Source organism: Notolepis coatsorum (genome assembly GCF_963971535.1).
Source record: "Notolepis coatsorum genome assembly, chromosome: 5".
NCBI lineage: Eukaryota > Metazoa > Chordata > Actinopteri > Aulopiformes > Paralepididae > Notolepis > Notolepis coatsorum.
In genome coordinates this window covers 7,171,817-7,193,004 of record NC_140169.1, presented here as the reverse complement: position 1 = coordinate 7,193,004, position 21,188 = coordinate 7,171,817, and the positions used below count along the sequence as shown (strand labels likewise).

General features: G+C 42.2%; 1 protein-coding gene across 3 annotated transcripts in view; it reads left to right on the top strand.

Annotated features, from left to right (window-relative positions):
- Window positions 1-20,976, top strand: part of lonrf2 (LON peptidase N-terminal domain and ring finger 2) — an 85,745-nt gene extending 64,769 nt beyond the window's left edge. For 2 of the 3 annotated variants that reach the window (XM_084313917.1, XM_084313918.1), the window contains exons 8-13: window positions 863-977; window positions 1,212-1,333; window positions 7,722-7,908; window positions 16,122-16,256; window positions 19,285-19,434; window positions 19,765-20,976. In XM_084313917.1, the coding sequence (XP_084170043.1) occupies window positions 863-977; window positions 1,212-1,333; window positions 7,722-7,908; window positions 16,122-16,256; window positions 19,285-19,434; window positions 19,765-19,923 (868 nt within the window). In that variant the 3' untranslated portion in view covers window positions 19,924-20,976. Of the gene's footprint in view, window positions 1-862; window positions 978-1,211; window positions 1,334-7,721; window positions 7,909-10,930; window positions 11,317-16,121; window positions 16,257-19,284; window positions 19,435-19,764 lie in introns of those variants that run through there. The other variant, XM_084313919.1, reaches the window with a different exon arrangement.
- Window positions 20,977-21,188: the final 212 nt, after the last annotated feature.

Sequence of the window (21,188 nt, the reverse complement as noted above, 5' to 3'; positions counted from 1 at the left end):
TTCTGGATTACTGTTATTTCACCCATCTAATGTGCACACTAGACTAGACAAATATCAAGATGTATCCATCACTGGACCAATTGCATGCTTTTGCAGAGGACAAGAAGCCTTCCGTTGACTCCTTCAGACATTAAGCACCCCCACAGCCCAAATGGAATGATAAAAAAAGAAAAAAATTAAAAGAGAAAAATTATAATTAACTTTTTTTCCCCATAGTCGACTATTGGCTAATTTCGGCCAATCATAGTCGACTATCCAAATCCTTAGTCGGGGACAACCCTAGTATTCACAGTTTAAAGCCTGACTCTTCCCTCTTGATACCCACTTTGACCCTTCGAACATCCCACTCAGGGAAAACCTCCCTTTCAGGGCAGAGTTCCCTCTCTAAGCCCGACAGTCTTTCTTGCTTGATACCCACACAGTTTAATACCCGACAGTTTCGAACCTGTAATAGAGTAAAATAGTGCAGTGCAATAAAAATACTAATACACCAAGACTTGGTCTGTAAAGCCTTTCAAATTTCCTGCTCACAGTCCCAAAACTTTGCGCCTATGACTCTTTCTGGTGACCTCTAATAGACCTAATAGAGTCAGCAATGTAGCTGGGTCCTTGTCCATTTAGAGCTTTGTATGAGGAGAAGTACCTTTAAAATCCATTTCTAAAAGTTAAAATTACAGGAAGCCAGTGTAGAGTAGCTAATGTGTTCCCTCCTTTTGGTATTAGTTAGTAGTCTAGCTGCAGAGTTTTGAATGAGCTGGAGTCTTTCAGTACTTTTCTTGGGGAAAGCTGCTATTCATTTCTAATGAAGATTCTTGTTTTCCTGTTCCCTCCCACTCCTCCCGTTTTGTGTGTGTGTGTCCAGGCTGTTCTATGAGCCTGTCGCCACCCCCTGTGGACACACCTTCTGCCTCAAGTGTCTGGAGCGCTGCCTGGACCACAACCCCAACTGTCCACTCTGCAAGGAGAACCTGTCTGATGTACGTCCGCCCAACACACACACACACACACACACACACACACACACACACACACACACACACACACACACACACACACAACCATAGGAATTAATTGGCACAAAAGGAATTGGAAGCCCTAAGCAAATAAATAAATGATCAGAAGGCATATGCCTACTTGCTTCATGATGACATTTTATCTGTTTATTTTTAATGCTTATACTTATATTTTTCATATTTTTGTTGTAATTGCAGTACCTTGCCACCAAAGCGTACAACAAGACCCTGTTAATGGAGCAAGTGTTGCAGCATTACCTGGGAGATGAGCTGGCAGAGAGGAAGAAGATCCACGAGGAAGAGATGAAGGAGCTGTCTAAGTAAGTCACTCATGGAAGCACCTTCACACTACAGGTCCAAGTGGCCCAAATTAGACACTGATCACTCACACATTCACACACTGGTGGCGGAGGCGACCATGCAAGGTGCCAACCTGTTCATCAGGAGCAGTTAGGTGTTAAGTGTCTTGCTCAAGGACACTTTGACATGCTGCCGGAATTGAACCAGGAACCTTCTGATTACCAGACGAGCGCTCTACCCCCTGAGCCACTGAGCACCTTCTCTTTGAGAGTAATATTTGGTCGCGAGAATGCTGACCAAGCTGGTTGATCCAGACCATTTGAGGCTAGAGCACTTAAAAGGAGTTGCAAGTTGTCGCAATTTGTTCTGTATACACTCAGAACTTCATTAATCAATAGAGAAGTTACACATTGTCGCTTCAATTTTCTTTTCTTTTCAACACACTTTTCTACAGGATCCTTCTCACTCAGACTAATATCCAACACGCACACAGACATATGTACATACTAGGTATGGGTACCGAACTCTGTACTTTTAAGGGTATCGACTCACGTTGGATCAATCTGTGCCACATTTCGATACCGAAGACCCGACCAGTTAGAAAATAATCCGAATTCCAATGACTCGCAATTGTCATTTCATAATATACACAGACCAGTGTGGACCTTAAATGACACGCAATTGTCATTTTATAATAGACACAGACCAGTGTGGACCTTAAATGACACGCAAAAAAAACAGACCAGCAAGAGCAATGTCCAATGTGTCTAACATGCTTTGCATTAGGGGTGGACGGTATAAACGGTATACGGTATAAACGGTATGAATTTGCTCTACGGTATGGATTTTGACTATACCTTGTAACCGGTAGAGCAGCTCTAAAATAGCAATGACGTCATGTAACCACAGCGCGACTATTTCACTCGCATTTGCCCCTAAAAATAGATAGAATTAGTCATAGATAATAGATATGTGCAAACTGGAAAAAGTTATTTAGGAGGCTTCGTGCAGTGGGGGTGTCAACACGCAATTGTCATTTCATAATAAACACATATCACCGCGGCGCACAGCAAGTTTCAATTTCAGTTCCTGGCATTTTTAACCAGTGGAGAAAGGTAAGAGATTTCCCTATCGTTTTTCTTGTATGAATTATTCTACGTTAACACTTTAATCGCCAAGGACGCCTAAACTCGTCATTGAGATCAATATTTCAAAAATCTGTGATCGCAATCATATTTCTCCCCCGGAGACTTGAGATCTACTGTTGATCCCCTCTCAACTCTCCAACGGTTCAAGAGCGCCATCTGGTGGCCGATCGGCGGATCGCCCAAACCGGAAACCGGAAACGGAAACTGGTGCTCATCCAAATTCGGTCCGATCATTCGCTATAGGTGCCGGGACTCGAGCGTGACACAATGGATAGTGATCCGTTACCAATAACTCGATAAACAACATGATTTGGACGTATATACTATTATACAACCTGGAGATGGATCGCATATTTCAACATCCCATAATAGGAATATTTTTGCTCCACGCTCATCGCCCAACGCTACGAGGAAGCTGTGGTGAGTTTCAGCGTTTTTTTTACCGTGTTCGATACAAACTGCTCTAATGATCATATCACCCACACTAGATGAATCATCTAACGTTGGCCACGGAATTATAAACGACCCCCCCCCCCCATCCGGTCAACATCAGATGATAAGTAGTAACTTCTAGAAGCACGTCCATTTGAAATTTTTTATCTCTCGCAGATCGCTATCAAACTGTATTTGATCATCAATATAATGCATTTGGGGCTATAAATCACATTCTGGAGAATGCTACGTCCTGAACGATAGATAATTGACGTTGAATGGGCCATAGTAATGTCAATTTAGCAATACAATTTAAAAAGTTATAGCCCTGCAAAGAAGGGGAACTTCTCCATAGACAAATAGAGCTGGCAGAGGATGGTATAATGATGTACATAAGCCTGGCGAAGAAAGTGTTAATAAAACATACCTGGTGATCAACTACAGTTTGCTGTGAACATTATGATATGTGTGTAGTGTTCCGATAACGACGGCTGGGCAGCGGGAGCTGGATGCTGGATTTTGCGAGAAGCATGCAGCTGCAGAGCCGCAGAGCTGGACAGCTGTGCCTGCACAGTGCAATACCATTGGCAATTCAGCCGTTGGGTGGGGGGCGCTGTTGAGCGGGCCTGTGACCGGACCTGATAGCGCCCCTGCTCTGCGGCTCTGCAGTTGCATACTATTGGGATTCGTTGGGAGCAGCACAGAGTCTCGACTCGGGACTTATTTTATTTGGAATATAATGACTGTATACGCAAAAGTAGCCTAGTTTTAAGTTAAAATATTATAAATATACATGCCTTGAGGATGTCATTCTTTATATAGCCTGCCTATCGGGCAGAAAAAAATTCTTTAGACCATACCGTCCACCCCTACTTTGCATCCTTGCCATGTCCACATTAGCCGCTAAGCTAATCACTTAACTACGGAATCCAAGAGGCTCAAACTCGAACCTAATACATCACGACAGGGATGGCTGAGCTATCTCTCTACTTTCAATGATTTAAAGTAGCCAAACGTTACACTATAAAATACTAACTGGATAGTTCATGATATAAACATTTTATTTCATTATCTGAAATATTCTAAAATCATTAAGTCATATTCTAAAATCATTAAGTCTGCTATGAGCCGTGTGTGTGTGGCGCTTGGGCGGTATAATTTTTTTCACAACGTCATACCCTTGATGACATAATACCCCGGTATACGGTATATGACGGTATGATTTTCATCGGGGGGGGGGGGGGGGGGGAAGAGAGTGTTAAGTTAACAATATACTCGTTATCACCATACATACCGCTTATATTGAAACACGTTGACATTAGGGCCGTTCTTTCAACCTAAAAGTGCACTCTCTTCAACCTCGAGCCTACATTCCTTAGCGACCCGTGTTACCAAGTGTAAACAAACGCGCTGTAAACAAACCAGCCCGCACATTCGATACACGCAGATATGAAACGAGTCATACGGAGCGTATAACGGAGGCTGACATTAGAGCAATATGACTCTCAAACTCACGACAGTAGTACACAACTACACAGACGCACAAAATTTATTCTGCATTAATAATAATCAAAACCCAGCTTAAGCCATTAAACCAATGTAGTGAATCGCGAAGCCAATACGCACACACACAGTCGAACTGGAACGCTTTACCAAACATACACTACCACCAGCATTCATATCTCATACGTTCATCTTCCAATCGCTTAACCATAACATAACTTACTTACCGGGCGGTACCCAAACAACGTGTCCCTGAGTCAGGGGTGTACAGTGCGATATATATGTCGCACGTGCGACACTGACGTCAGTCTGTGCGATGAAAGGATTGACTTCAATAGCACTGGTGCGATGGCCCGCTATCCACTTGGTACTTGTAGTCTTGTGCGATTAAATACAATGTCCCTTCTGCGTAAGACTCCATATATCAAACACCAAATCCCATAATCCCTAGCGAACAATATCCCCGCGAGTTGCGAGCAGTGACTCATATCCGCTCGGCTCAGATCACAACACAGCAGGACTCGTCTCAGCAGCAGCAGCTCGTCTCAGCAGCGTTTGGAACGCGGACATTGAAACAGAGCTAGTGGATATTGTTGTCGCGACCCAAAACAAATCCCTGCTGTTTTATTCGGCAACGGGTCAAATGCATATAACATGCTTTGCAATCCTCGCGTCATAAAGTCCGAAATGAACGTTACGTTAGCATGAGCTTACAACAAGCTGTTCATAGCCATATAGAGAGAACAGCAGACGGGCAGAGTGAGGAGGCGGGGGCAGACATTCTCCCTTCTCTGTGTGTGTGTGTGCGCGTTTGGAAAGATCACATGAAGTCAGACGAGTATATTATATTGATAGTAAATGTACTGAGGGTGGACAGATAATGTTGATATTTAAACATAAAAAATACAATACAAAATAAATGTATTCATGATCATGCAACATAAAACGGTTGCGTGTTGTGAGTTCCAAAACATTTAACTTAAAGTTTAAAGCTCAATATATCAAAACGTGGCACTTTACAGTGAACAGGAGGTCTATGTGTATTAAAAACAATAGATTGTTTTTCCTTTAAAAGTCTGGAAGAGGTCAAAAATAAAAATGTCAAATGATATTTCCGTTGCCTTTTTTGAGTTGATCTAATGTTACTGATTGTGTTAAATGGGCTTATGTTATGATATCGTCTCATATCGATTGCAGGCACCTGCATCGTATCATATCGTGGCATATATCAGCAAATATCGTATTGTTGTCCAAAGAATCTATATCGTATCGTATCGTGATGAAACTGGTGATTCCCACCCCTAGTAGAGTCCATACACCCAACACCAAATCCCATAATTCCTTACACGTAACGTGTCTGGCTGTGTGACGTCAACTTGTCAGCATAAAATGACAGCCAAACATGGCACTGCAACTAAATAACACAAATACAATAGGCACATTTGTGACTGTTACAAATATAACACATTTTATACTTGTGCTACAAGATTTTGGCCTGTGCTACAAAACGATCAACCTCTGTAGCACCAGTGCTATGTGCAAAAAAAGTTAACGTACAGCCCTGCCCTGAGTCCACATTCATGCACGAATCAATTTCAAAACGTTAGAAAAAATGCTCCGTTTCCCGATTCCTCAAACATCCAATGTCTGGAAGTGGGCCCATGGTTAATAAACGGTCCATAACCGCATTCTATAGAAGAATAAGTCTTTATTTATTGTGCAGATTAACACATGCAAGATGAAAGACCCAACGGAACATGCGCGTCACCTGCTCAGCTGTGCTCTGCTCTGACTGAGAGAGGGAAAGACAGACTGCCCTGCCCTCTGCTGGCGCGTGCTGTGCACTACAGAGTCGGCGCACAGTCTGTGACGTCACGGTATTGAAAATCATACCGTCGGTATTTCGAAATACCCTGGTATACCGTAATACCGCCCAAGGTGTGTGTGTGTGTCCATCACTGGTCTTTGGAAAGACCAGATGAGGTCAGAGGAGTTTGATAGTATTTACTGAGGATGGCCTGAGGATAACTTACAAAAGAATAATGTAGGGGTGGACGGTATGGTCTAAAATTTATATCACGGTATAATTTGAAGCATAGACGGTAACGGTATATATCACGGTATCAGTGTTTCTGTTAGAATAATTTTTTTTGCCTGATAGGCAGGCTATATAAAGTGACATCCTCAAGGCATGTAGATTTATAATATTTTAACTTAAAACTAGGCTACTTTTGCGTATAAAGTCATTATATTCCAAATAAAATAAGTCCCGAGTCGAGACTCCTGCTCCCATTGCAAACAGCGGGGCTGGATTTTGCTAGAAGCATATGTAGCTGCAGAGCCGCGGAGCGAATTGAATTGAATAAGAATTGAGACAAAGGTGCCACTCATCCTCAGCTTTAAGAATTGACAATTGTCAACAAATTGACACACAAAATGGTGATGGGGGGGGGGCGCTGTTTGACGGGCCTGTGACCAGACCTGAAAGAGCCCCTGGCTCTGCGGCTCTGCAGCTGCATGCTATTCGCAAATCCACTGCTGCAGCCGTCCTCCCGGCTCCCGCTGCTGCCGTCGTTATCATAACACTACACACATATCGTAATGTTTACAGCAAACTGTAGTTGATCACCAGGTATGTTTTATTAACGTAGAATAATTCATATAAGAAAAACGATAGGGAAATATCTTACCTTTCTCCACTGGTTAAAAATGCCAGGAACTGAAATTGAAACTTGCTGTGCGCCGCAGTGATATGTGTTTATTATGAAATTACAATTGCGTGTTGACACGCCCACTGCGCGAAGCCTCCTAAATAACTTTTTCCAGTTTGCACATATCTATTATCTATGACTAATTCTATCTATTTTTAGGGGCAAATGCGATTGAAATAGTCGCGCTGTGGTTACATGACGTCATTGCTATTTTAGAGCTGCTGTACCGGTTACACGGTATAGTCAAAATCCATACCGTAGAGCAAATTAATACCGTTTATACCGTATACCGTTTATACCGTCCACCCCTAGAATAATGCATAATAAATGTATACATGATCATGCAACATTTAAAAAAAATCGTTGTAGGAACGGTTTGGGAGAGGGAGGTAGGGAGGGGTTTTAGTTTGTGTGGTGTGATAACAATGTGGAAATTGAGAAGTTTAGACTTTAGTTTAGTTTTACAACAGAAATAAATGTGTTGTTATAATGAAAGTACCGGAAAAAGGTACCACCACTATCGATTCCCAGGTTCAAATGTGAACGGTGCCCAACCCTAGTATATACACACACATGGACTAACGTCCTCCTTTCCTCGTTCTCCTCTCCGGCAGCTTGAACCAGGAAGTGCCCATCTTCGTGTGCACCATGGCCTTCCCCACCATCCCGTGCCCGCTGCACGTCTTCGAGCCGCGCTACCGCCTGATGATCCGGCGCTCCATGGAGACTGGCACCAAGCAGTTCGGCATGTGCATCGCCGACGAGCTGAAGGGCTTCGCCGACTACGGCTGCATGCTGGAGGTATGAGGATTCTGTGGGGGCCGCTTTCGACACAACACAAACTAACGGCCTTGCAGTATCCGTGGCTCTAGCTGGTATGCCCAATATATACTAGTGCTTGGCCGTATTCACTAACCGACCACATTTACTAACCTCACTAACCTCCGCTCCTTCCCATGTCTCCTTTCCCTAGGATGAGATTGGGAGGAAAAATACCATAGGCCAGAAATAAAACGATTGTCAAAATGGCACGACTCATTGTAGATCTATCCTTTTTTAGGTTTGTTTGTTTGTGACGTACACGTTTTGGCTATAAGCCTTCCTCAGCATTACACTGGACCACAGTGTATGAGCCTCTTGATTAGAAGTCTGCAGGTTAACCACGTTAAACACCTTCAGACAATGAATGGACCATGTTCTACTAACCTTAACAGATAAACACACGTATACATCTCAACAAAGGACACAGTTTGAGAGAAATATAGGAATAACAATGGTGATAATAACACGTCACACAAATGTGTCTTTGTCTTTACAACACTTGCATTAAGATGCAATATTTACTCGGATCATTTGAAAAAGCCCAAGTATTTATTATCACAGCACTGTTTGTATATCGTATTTCTTCAAAACGGAGCTATACAAACGGAGATTACAAACATAAAGTCTCACAGCAGAGTATGTATCTCCGTTTGAGGGAAAGCCCTATACAAACAGAGATTACAAACATAAAGTCTCACAGCAGAGTATGTATCTCCGTTTGAGGGAAAGCCCTATACAAACAGAGATTATAAACATAAAGTCTCACAGCAGAGTATGTATCTCCGTTTGAGGGAAAGCCCTATACAAACAGAGATTATAAACATAAAGTCTCACAGCAGAGTATGTATCTCCGTTTGAGGGAAAGCCCTATACAAACAGAGATTATAAACATAAAGTCGCACAGCAGAGTATGTATCTCCGTTTGAGGGAAAGCCCTATACAAACAGAGATTATAAACATAAAGTCGCACAGCAGAGTATGTATCTCCGTTTGAGGGAAAGCCCTATACAAACAGACATTATAAACATAAAGTCGCACAGCAGAGTATGTATCTCCGTTTGAGGGAAAGCCCTATACAAACAGAGATTACAAACATAAAGTCTCACAGCAGAGTATGTATCTCCGTTTGAGGGAAAGCCCTATACAAACGGAGATTATAAACATAAAGTCTCACAGCAGAGTATGTATCTCCGTTTGAGGGAAAGCCCTATACCATAGGTGTCAAACTCACGGCCCGCGGGCCAAATCCGGCCCACCACGTCATTTGATGTGGCCCCCCAAGAGCTCAGGTAAAATTTTTTTTTTTTTTTTTTTACATTAATATTGGGTTAAAAAATAGCAGTGTTAAAATAATTGTGGGTTAATGCGTTAATAAAGCTTTAACTTTGACAGCCTTAGTTATTACACATTCTTACACATACATGTATGTTGAACATCTGAGGTAACAAAGGAAAAAAGCCAAAAGCACTTACTCCTCAGACATTCTTTGACAATTTTACAGCCCAAAATACAAAAAAGATCCAGGCGGAATAGGTAACAAAGGGTTGAAAAAATATTGTCTGAACTGTCGGATGCAAACTGGCTGTGTGACATATACGAGCATCTCGCTCAATTGAATAAGAAGCTCTAGGGACGCAAACAAGTCCCACCCAAAACTTGACTAATATAGTTGTGAACTGAGACAACCCTTATTTTGTTATTTTTGAGTACAGTTACAGTTGTGTGTTCATGCAGACACATAATAGCAATTTCATTACGAATTGAAAATGGGGGACCCTGATGTAAACAAGTCGAAAGTCTTTCTCTGGTCTGCATCCCCTTAACAATTGTGTGTATTGAGCTGTACTGTACTGTACCCATTCTGCAATCTGTTAATTAAAGTTAATTAAACTATCTTCCATTAGTTGGATGTATGGCCTCTGCAAGGTTGTGTGCAGCCATTTGTTTTTGTAACATCTGCTACATCTGTCCCATGTGTTCTTTGCAGCTCACAGTTGTTAGTTCTGCCCCTCTTGACTGTGACAAAAAGGTTTTGAACAAACTTAATGTCATAGCTTGTATTTGATGATATTTTTCTTTGTTATTTACTTGAATGGTTTGATCATTGATTGGTGGAGTAATATGGGGTTCTGATAAACTAAAATTATTTGTTAAAATAACATAAGCTAACATATATTTTTACATTTATGCAAATGAATATGCAATATGTATAACTTGAATAAGTAATAAATACAGAAACACCATGTTTAACAATAAGTAAATGTGTAGCTACATTTATTTTACATACATTAACATTTATACGGTCTTTGGCCCTTTGAGGGCAACCATAATGCTGATGTGGCCCTCTGTGAAAATGAGTTTGACACCCCTGCCCTATACAAACAGAGATTACAAACATAAAGTCTCACAGCAGAGTATGTATCTCCATTTGAGGGAAAGCCCTATACAAACAGAGATTACAAACATAAAGTCTCACAGCAGAGTATGTATCTCCGTTTGAGGGAAAGCCCTATACAAACAGAGATTATAAACATAAAGTCTCACAGCAGAGTATGTATCTCCGTTTGAGGGAAAGCCCTATACAAACAGAGATTATAAACATAAAGTCTCACAGCAGAGTATGTATCTCCGTTTGAGGGAAAGCCCTATACAAACGGAGATTATAAACATAAAGTCCAAGCCAACAAAGTAATTCTCAAGGCTCTATGTTGAGTTGTGTCAGTTTAGCAATTATTTGATTTCTGGCCTCTGGTATTTCTTCCAAACCTCAACCTAATGTGTTAGTATAGATTGAGCATACCAGCTAATGTGGCTCCAGTGAGGATCCCAACCTTGCTTAAGATACCAGGTTCCCCTCCTTCTAACGGTCTGTTCTTTCCAAAACGCCTTTCTACAGGATTCTTCTCACGCAAACGCTCAAACACGCACACAGATGACATAGACAACCCATTCACTAACCTTACTAACCTCCCCTCCTTCCCTTGTCTCCTCTCTCTGGCAGCTTGAACCAAAAAGTATCGACTAACAAGACCTTCATAGTTATTAATTAATAGAAGACCACAGACTTGATGTCAGAAACATGGCTTCACACTAATGGCTCCACCTTCACTCATCTCTCCTCCGAATTTCACATTTCAGAAGAACGAGAGGATGAGATCTTCTGATAACGTTTTATTGCAAAGGTTTCTGTAGGTTTCTGTTTTCTCAAATGTTGAATATCTTGCTGTGATTTTAAAGTGTTGTCTGTATTAATTCTCATTATTTATCATCCACCAAGATATAAAGATATAATTCTGGGTTTTCAGAGGATTTTGCTGAGCTGCTTAACACCGTCACAGACTTTGACACTTTGGTCATGTTTGCAGATTTCAACATCCATATTGACAATCCGGCAGATTACAAAGCAGTTTAATTTACTGAACTCTTTTGACCTACACCAGCATGTTTCGGGACCTATGCATGAACATGGCTATACTCTGGATTTAGTTATCTCAAACAGAAAAATAAATCGCCTCAATAATGTATGTTGTGCCCTTATTGTGTTCTTTGACATGAAACTGGGCATAAAAGAGCTCTATTAACTCATTCAGCGCCAGTCACGATGATAGTCGGGTTAACTCGCCATCGCTTGAGTATAGTCAGGTTTTAATCGTTATTTCTTTTATTAGCGATATCTATTCATTTTCATCCATCCAGCCTGATGTTATCATTGGGAATGGGTCTGAGCTCGCAAAAGGGCAAATACCGCCACCTCACTGATAATCGACGGGTGTATTAGACCCATAGCTATAATTTAAGATATATTGTAAGAACTCGCAAATCTCGCAGTCCCCCCATTGACTTACTGCGGTGGCGTACTAGCGCCATCTCGTGGATTAAGCGATGGCGCTGAATGAGTTAAAGAGTTAAAAGCAAGTGCTGTCTCACTGCTAACACCGTTGAGGCCTTAGTCTCATGACTGCCTCATCCTCTTATGTTTTAGTGGAGAGTCTGAACTCTAAATGAGTAGAATAGATTGACGCTGTCATTCCTTTAAAGGCCAACCTCTAGGTTAAACCCTACTGATCAATTATGGGTAGTTTACATCATTGGTATATAATTTCATTATTTATTTATTTCCATTTGACACCGGAAATGCCACTCTGAAAGAGTTAAAAAGGTCCACGCACGAATAACATGCACGCGCGAATCAAAAAAGCTTATCAAAACGCCGACGTCACAACAGGTGTGGCTTGCATATTAATGAGCCGAATCTAATGTTGCTTTTCCACTAAAATAAAGTACTCAGTTTGTCTCCGTGTGGGGAGGCGGGGCTGCTGGTGATCAGCATGAGAGCTCCAGAAATGACACGTGAAAAACTGCAGACCACTGATTGGTCAGAAGAGAGACGCGTGACGTCACTGTTTGGGGAGTCAGAACGAAAACAGAATGTCCGCGCCGCCATCTTTAATGTCTCGCGTAGGATATCTTTTGGATGTTTGCAGCAAGAAACGAGTGCAATAAAAAAGGATACAGTCACTGTGTATTCTGCCTCATTTATTGATGAAACAAAACCGACATCAACACAATTTGCCACCGAGCGGAGAGTTTAGTCTGACAAAAAGATCGCTGATTAGTTACGCTTGTTGTTGGGGGTTAGGGACGTAACGTTAGTTAGCCTAATGCTAACGTTAGCAGATATACACGAGGCTATCTGTGTAGAATAGACACAATGAGGTAACGTTAGCGTTAGCATAATAGACACAACGAGAGTCTGGTTAATGTTGTTATTGATTGATTGAATGAAAACTGTGTTTTACTCTGGCTTGCCAAGCTCATCATAGCCCCTTTCGTGACTGATGCACCGAGTGAAGCTTGTGGACTCGACAACAGCGGCGGCCGCAGGGCGCCGGAGCCCGCAGCGCTAGTTAGCTCATAGCTATCGTGTAACACTAGCCTTTGCGGGCTCGGGCGCCCTGCGGCTGCCGCCGCCGTCGCGTCCATGGGCCCCCCGGCAGGGCACCCGTGGGGTCGGGTCGGGGTGTACAGAGAGGAGAGAACCATTTTGGGTCGGCCGTTCATGCCGGCCAGCGAGCCGGATGTCGGGATATGTTGTTAGCACAATAGCTACCAAGCTAAGCTATGTTATCTACTAACGTTATAAACACAATGTGTACAACGACACAATGATTTACATTATTACAAATATGGTAACGTGGTTAGCTTTAGAGATGGATGGATGGCTATAATCACGGAGCAATAGTGAGGTGAAACAGATACATTTCCATTCGGCTAGTAGTAGCAAGCATATATCTATGGTAGCAAGGCTCTCTGCCTGCCACTAGCTGTGTGACTCTCAGCGCCGCCTGGTGATACCCCTGGTGACCAATACCTGTTGTGACGACATTACACGTGCACGTTATAAACCATTGATTAAAATATGCAAGTGCATGTTGATTGTGTTGGGCAGACAAAATGTTTTGATAAAAACGCTAAAACTGGGTCAATTTCAATACTTTTTTTTACAATTCTTCATGAAAGTCACTGTTGGCCTAGTCCACATTGTTTATTGAACAAAAATACAACGTGGAGGTTGCACTTTAAGAGCCAAGACTGCTGCTGGTGAAGCTGAGGCTCCGTGGTGAAATGGAGAAAGTCTTTGGTAGATTAAAAGAGAATGAAGAAAACAAAGCTTCATACCCACCTTTATATCTTTACAATTCAGTTCAAATGCTAGAATAAATAAATGACAGTTGATGACCACAAACATAATCCCAAAATGTACTTTTCAATTGTGGACTCTTCCCACAACGTCCTGCAAACTTCTCTCTATTGATAGACATAATTCATTTACCAGCCTTTTTCAATGACGAGATCACTGCCATCAAGCATAATAAAAAGAAAAAAGCCTGATTGAAATATTCTAACAAATCTACTACCTGCCCTCTTGATCCCATTCCTACTGCTTTTTAAAAGTCATCAGCTGTCTTCTGTTCTCTTCTGCTGTCTGTTAAAAAAAATTATCCCTCAACCATCAATACCTACAAGCCAATTATAAACCTTTCTTAGCTAAATACTCTGAAAAGTGGTGTTCATGCAGTTGACTGAGTATCTCAGCAAACACCATATTGAGGAAGTTTGTCAGTGTGGTTTTCATGCTCACCATAGTACAGAAACGGCACGCATCAAGGTGGTCAATGATCTAAGTTTGCACTGCAGGAACTTTTCCCCCGAAACAAGAGATTTGTTCAGGTACTTGTGTGTTTGCACCGTGGGGACCAGGGTCTTACCCCCCAAAGGACCCTGCTCTGGTGGTAGGACTTTTCCCATGCAGGAACTTTGTGGTGTGGCGCTGAACATTCTGAACAGACATTTACAAAAATCTTTAGCACAAACTATTTCTTTTTTTAATTGAGCTATGAATCATGTCATCTGTTGCCAGTGCATTGAGCGATTTGGTTAGTTGCACGTTCCTGTTCAATGTGAGGACCAATACATGGCAAAACAGTATACAGGGAACATTGGTCTGTTCATTTAGCCGTGATCATGAAGATCTGATCAAAGAAAATTGTCCTTCCATGTTCCAATAAGACACTGGAATCACGGCCCTAATCACGTCACCAAACTAATTTGCCTAATGTTCGCAAACAATTGGTCGAAGGAACTTAGTTCTGCTCAATGCAGTACCTGGCCATTAGAGTTCCTGGTAGTTTTGGTGCAAATGCGGCTTAACCCGTTCACTGCCACACTACAGAAGGTTAACCCTTTACTATCACACTACCGACAGGTAACCTAAAGGGGTAACCTTCTGTAGTGTGGCAGTGAAAGGGTTAACCTTCTGTGTATTGTCGCAGAGAAAGGGTTAATAGGGATTCGAACAGGCTCTCGTGTTTTAGTGCCGGTATCTTGCTTGATAGAATTGGATCTGCCTGCAAGATTTCTATGTTGCAGTTTGTTACCTTTTGTCCTATTTATTCAATGTGTAATTGTTTTAAAGGTCCCATGCATTGCTATTCCTTGCACTATTTGGGCAACTTTACACAATTCCTGTGAGTCTATGGAACACATCTGTAAAGTTTCTTTCAAAACAATTCATTGTTTTATATTTTTAATCAAGTACTCAAAAGCAAACATTTTCGACCTCAGGATTTCATGCCGTTTGTCACCCACTGGCAGACAGAGAGAGACATAGAGAGATTGATGGGGATACTAATTTTGCCACAGGGGGGGGCATAATCCCACGGGACAATGCATTGGTAACTCGTTTCAAATGACAATATATACCTCTGTGAATATTATTGCATGGATCGGAATACGGGCGTGCGCAAAGATATTTTGACAGTGATATGGAGTGCTCCTGACTGCGGGGAGAAGACCCATCCCCGCGGCGCACACACATTTACACACACTCCTGCACCGCGGTCCCTCTCTCTCTCCCCCTCTCGTTCTCTGCCGTCTGTCGCACCCTCTGTTTGAGGAAGTAATTGCACTGCTCTGTTGTTGAGCGAATTGTGGGCGGTGACTACAACCAGTATTATTCACGTCATCAGAATGGCTTAGTTGAGTGAGGGAAGATCTCCTGAACTCGAGACTAGACTGATGAGTCAATATGATAATTAGAGACACAGACCACATTGATATAATCCCCCATTGCTAGGAAACAATGCTAAACACTGGAAAAGGCCATTTATAATGCATGGGACCTTTAACAGATTTTTCTTTATTTTCATCTGTTTTGACCTATTTATTTTAACTTAATTATAACTACCTCATTGCATGATTCTTCAAGTTTAAATAAAGGTATGAAATTAAATCTAATGAAATTATCACACTATGACGTGTATTTCCTCAGATAGCTGGTATATTTAGCTTCTCCATGCATCTCCCATAGGCTTCAATAGAACTGACACCAAAGTCTGGCACAAAGCAGAGCATAGAAGGCTGGTATTCTGACATGATGACCCTTCCTTCTTTCTTTACGTGTGCATATGTGTATACAAAGCCTATTTTGGTCTGACCATGTATGAGCCCTTTCCCTTGCTCTTCCTTCATGTTAGTCGTTATAAATAAAAGATTCGTTTTTTGTGCTCATTCTAAGAAGCTCTTTCCTCTCAGTGCCATCATTGTAAACGTGACAATAAATGTATACCAAAACAGTCGAGTGTGGATTGTAGGGCAAGTAATTTAAATTGGATTTTCTCTTTGTCTTTCAGGTGCGCGACGTGAAGTTCTTTCCTGACGGCCGCTCGGTGGTGGACACCATCGGCGTGTCTCGCTTCAAGGTGCTCAGCCACGGCCAGCGGGATGGATACAACACGGCCAAGATAGAATATCTGGAGGATAAGAAGGTGTGTGTGTTATGTTTTATTGGGACAATAAAATGATACAACATAATACAAATGCATAATATAATTATTAATACAATTAAATAAAGAAATGATTGAATAAATAAATAAAAAGCATAAAGGAAACCAAAAATGTATACTTAACATTGAAGATACAATGAATGATTTGTACCGGGTAGCCGCTAAAACGTGAATCAGTTGACTGTATCACTTTCCGTAGCTAGCCTAGCGCGCTAGTTAACTTTCTCGGCTCGTCTGCAGTCAGCCGCCAGAGGCGAAAATGTGTGACAAACGAAAAGGAGATGACGGCAGCTCATCTGCAAAAAAAGTTAGGACCTACAGCAATCGCGAAAATTACATCACCATGGGCTTCACTGAGGGACCAGACAAACGACCCGAGTGTGTGATTTGTGGAGAAAAGTTGGCAAACTCGAGCCTGAAGCCCAGCAAGCTGAAGAGACATCAGGCGTCTAAGCACCCAGAAACCGTTGGGAAGGATCCAGACTTTTTTCGGAGGAAAGAACAGTCTCTCAAGGCGAACAAGCCCGTTGATGTTAGAGTAGCGTGGAGCAGGGGTGGCAGTGATTTACAGAAGGCTACCGAAGCCTCCTTTGAGTGTTCGCTTTTAATTGCAAAAGCAAAGAAACCGCACAATATTGGCGAGCAGCTCATCAAACCAGCCTGCATCAAAATGGTTTAGAAACTGTGCGGCCCACAGGTGGCAGATAAACTAAAATCAGTACCACTCTCAAACAATGTAGTGAAAGAGCGAATTGATAAGATGTCAAGTGATTGCGAGCAGCAGCTGTCAGAAAAGCTTAGAAAGGGTCCATTTGCCATACAACTTGATGAAACTACAACTGTCGCAGACGAGGCTGTGCTCATCGTTTATGTGCAGTATATCGAAAATGAGGATCTGAAGCAGGACATTCTCATGTCAGTCAACCTCGAGGTGAGGATATTTTTATTGCAGTGGATTCTTACTTCATTCAACATAAATGCAAACCGTTCACCATTAGGGCCTGATTTGAGAGGATGAATACAGGATTTGAATATTGGCCAACATTTTGAAATACATATGGTGCAAGATGAGATTTGTTGATTGAAGGCACAAGTCAAAGAAGCATAGTGGGTCTAATTATGATGCATATGCCTGTGTATAAGCAGTTTGTTATTAAAATGACAAAAAAAAGTATTAAAATTACAAAAAAAAAGTATTTTATGGTATTTTATTAGGAGGGCGGTCCAGGAATTTCATCAGAGATGTTTGGGGGTGGCCTGGGGGAAAAAAGGTTGGGAACCCCTGGATTAGGCGATATTAACGTTAACATTGGCCGTGGATGGTGGCATTCAACAGGGTAAAAAGGAAAACACGGCCGGCACTGAAAGTGTTAAAGGTATCCAATAGAGCTTTTGATCACTAGTTGTAGAAACAACACAGCAGGAGAAAGCTGTTCCCCCAAAAACCTGTATCACTTGTCCAATCAGGTGCATTCCACATGGGTAAACAGGAAGTAGGGAGGGGATACATGCACACATCATGTAAACCACATTCATTTTGGACACGCCAACATTTCTTTAACACTTTCAGTGCCCAGCAGGGGGCGCACATTTAGTGCTTGAATGCCCACCATCCGCTCCAATGTTAACGTTAATATCGCCCAATCTATGTTTTAAATTATGGCTAAGTGTCTAATCTGCCCGTCGCCCATCAACGACCCATTTTCCAGTCAACATTGTCGAAGCGGATTGTTTTTTTATCGGTTCATTTCCGTTTTATAGCACTTTGAAAGGCCCTCGTTTTCAAGAAGAAAAAAAAAGTCCCTGATAAACGCTGATGTACTGTAACATTCTAGAACGCCGTCATCCTTCGGCCCATTTACGAATCGTTTTCAAATAAACGCTAGATTATCGACAGTACATGTGTACGTATGCACGCTGGTGCCGCAAGCGAATCGATTCTCTTATTTCCTGATCACTCGCACAGTCAAAACAGCCATATCAAAAGCTGTTATAAAGCTGATATAAAGCTTATATCTCAGTGAAAAAAGGTCTGATTATCCTAAGACTGGTAAAATAGATTCCTTACCTGAGATCAGATGGTATCCAAATGGATTATTCCAATTCCTGATCGCCATTCCGAAAATCGATCCTTTTATTGATCCAATGCTATGTACTGTAAAGACATACTACACGCTGTCCTGAGGGTCCAGAATTAATCTGATCGGCTCCGGTTACATGCGTGAGAAGTAAAATGTGGACTCCGGATTTCTTTTTCTCATCTATCATCATCCAATCCAAAATGGTGCATTACCATCTGGGAGACGATAGGGGGTTCTTTTTTCACATCTGAGCGCCTGGTGGGGCAGGCTTACCAACGTTAGACTTGGTTGATGAAATATGAATTCAGATCGCTAATAATAAAAAACGAATATTCTCGTGATGGGCATTCAACCCGCGGGCTGATAACCCGAGATATCTCGGTTTGGGCATTCAAAGTGTTAATTATAAAAATTTAAAAAAAAATGGGGGCGATTCAGGCTGTTGGATAATAATTGATGCTCAGCTACTGAGCTGTACGATTATTCTTCTGCACCACAGCCACGTGTTAACCCCTCGAGGAACAGAAAAAGAGAGTTGGAACCATGTGTTTTCAATTGAATGATGTTGATTGGAATGGGGATATCCTTATTAGCCATTCCATGTTCTGCAGGTTTGATTCTTGTGTATTGGGAGGTTATTCAGCCTTGTTGATCCTCAACACTAAGATGTGTAGGGCCAAAGACATTCTTTGTTGACCAATTCTTAGTTGAGCATTTTCCACAAATGTAAACAATTATATTTAAATCTAGCGCTTACCTGAGGCATGCTTATTTTTATTCAGGAAATAACTCGGCATGGAAGAAACATAATAGAAATCGACTAACAAATACTCTGCAGATTAACACCAAACCGATCAATTGATGGACTAAGAGAAGGGCATCCCTAGGCTAAAACTGTGGCGTGTTCTCTTGTGTCTTTCTCCAACCAGGTGGAGGGTGAGGAGCTGACGGAGCTGCAGAAGCTCCACGACTCGGTGTATGAGCAGGCCAACGGCTGGTTCACGTCCCTCAAAGACAACATGAAGAGCCAGATCCTCAGCCACTTTGGACACCTGCCTAGCAAAGACCCTGATGCACAGGTGAGACCCTGATCCACAGCAACTGATATATCGCTTTACTGATATATCGGGCCGATATTTGCTGTAAAAATATATATATATATTGGTATTGGGCGATATGGAATTCCTGTTATCGGCCCGTCTGCATTACCATCTTTCGCAGTCACTTCATGCTAGCTTACATGGAAAGGGGCTAAATAAGGCTCCAAAGTTAGCAATATTTTGTCAGGCTAAATTTAAGCTAACTCCATGTTAATTTAGGCTGATCTGGGCGGACCACTAGTTGGGTCATCCACTCTCAAGCCAGGATGTCTTTATCATCCCACTGACTGACCCTCTCTCTCCCTCCAGGGAAGTCCAAGTGGTCCTGCCTGGTGCTGGTGGCTACTGGCTGTTCTGCCGCTAGAGAACCGGGCTCAGCTCACCATCCTGTCCATGACCTCCCTGAAGGACCGCCTCATCGCCATCCGCAGGGTCCTCATCTTCGTCATGCGCAGGCGGCCCCGGTGACTGCCGCTGCTAACCAAGACCCCAGCTCAACATTCACTGACCTGAAAGACCCCAGCTCAACATTCACTCATGGATTCATTCACAGGGTGGGGGGCTGGAGTGAATCCGAGTGGTGACTTTGTTCCGTTTGTACATTCATCCATCACCTCTCCATCCATGGTGCTTTTTTTCCTTTTGTTGGAACGAGGAGCGTAGAGACATGTGTCATCATGGCAAACACACACAACCTCTCATTTCCTACTCTGAACCTCCACTGAATATCATCAGGGTCCATTATGGGTCCCCCGAAGCATTGGTTCTGGAGAACAGGAAGGGGAATGACGGAGGAGAATCGGACTCCAGTTCCGTCACGCGGGGGGGGGGGAGAAGAAGAAGCACTCTGATGATGTTGGACCTGCAACCGAACCGCCTCATTCACAACTGTTTCCATAGCACTGTACTGTATAGTTGTAAGAATCTAATCATATTTGTACAACTTGAGACACGATACCGAATGTATTGGGCTGTATGTGTTATAATGTGAGTGTCTTTGTTTTTTATTGAATTGTATCGGCTACGTCATGAGACGCACAGTGACGACGCAAAAAAGTATTTTCTGATTTATATTATTCCTTCACATGCGGTCGCTTCACTCGCGCGTGTGTGTGCGTACATGCCTCGGAAACCTCCAGTAGAAACGAATGATTGTCGTTCAGGAGAAAAACGAAATGAACAGAAATCATTTGAATCACAATCTGAGGAATTCTTAACACTTTGGACACCGGAGCGATATGTGTGGTTAAAAGGCCAGCGTTCTAAAGTATAGAAATACGTGGCAGTGTTTGCAGGGCTATAACTATATTCTATATTATAGCTATGGATGGAATACTATGGCCCATTTGACAGAGTATCTATCGTTCAATATGAGAAAAATAAATAATTTTTTCATCCATACATTCCCGTTTATACCGTGGTGAATATGACTATAGTTTTAGAATAATCGTGTCTAATCCCAGAAAACTACGCTATGCAGCAATACGTGCAATTCACAAAAAAAAATTATTTCTCGCCTGTACACGCTACTGTTTTGGAATCTCATCTATATTATCGGTATTATGTTTCATCATGGATGCAGGGGAGGGGGGGGGGGGTCCTTTTTTTTTTTTTTTTTTTTGTCACCAATATTGTGATCGAAGTGAAATCATGGTTGGATCACAGCAGGATTGATACCATATAGGCCTTACCTTCACTAGGATGTGCCCCAAAAAGAATATTCCAATTATCTG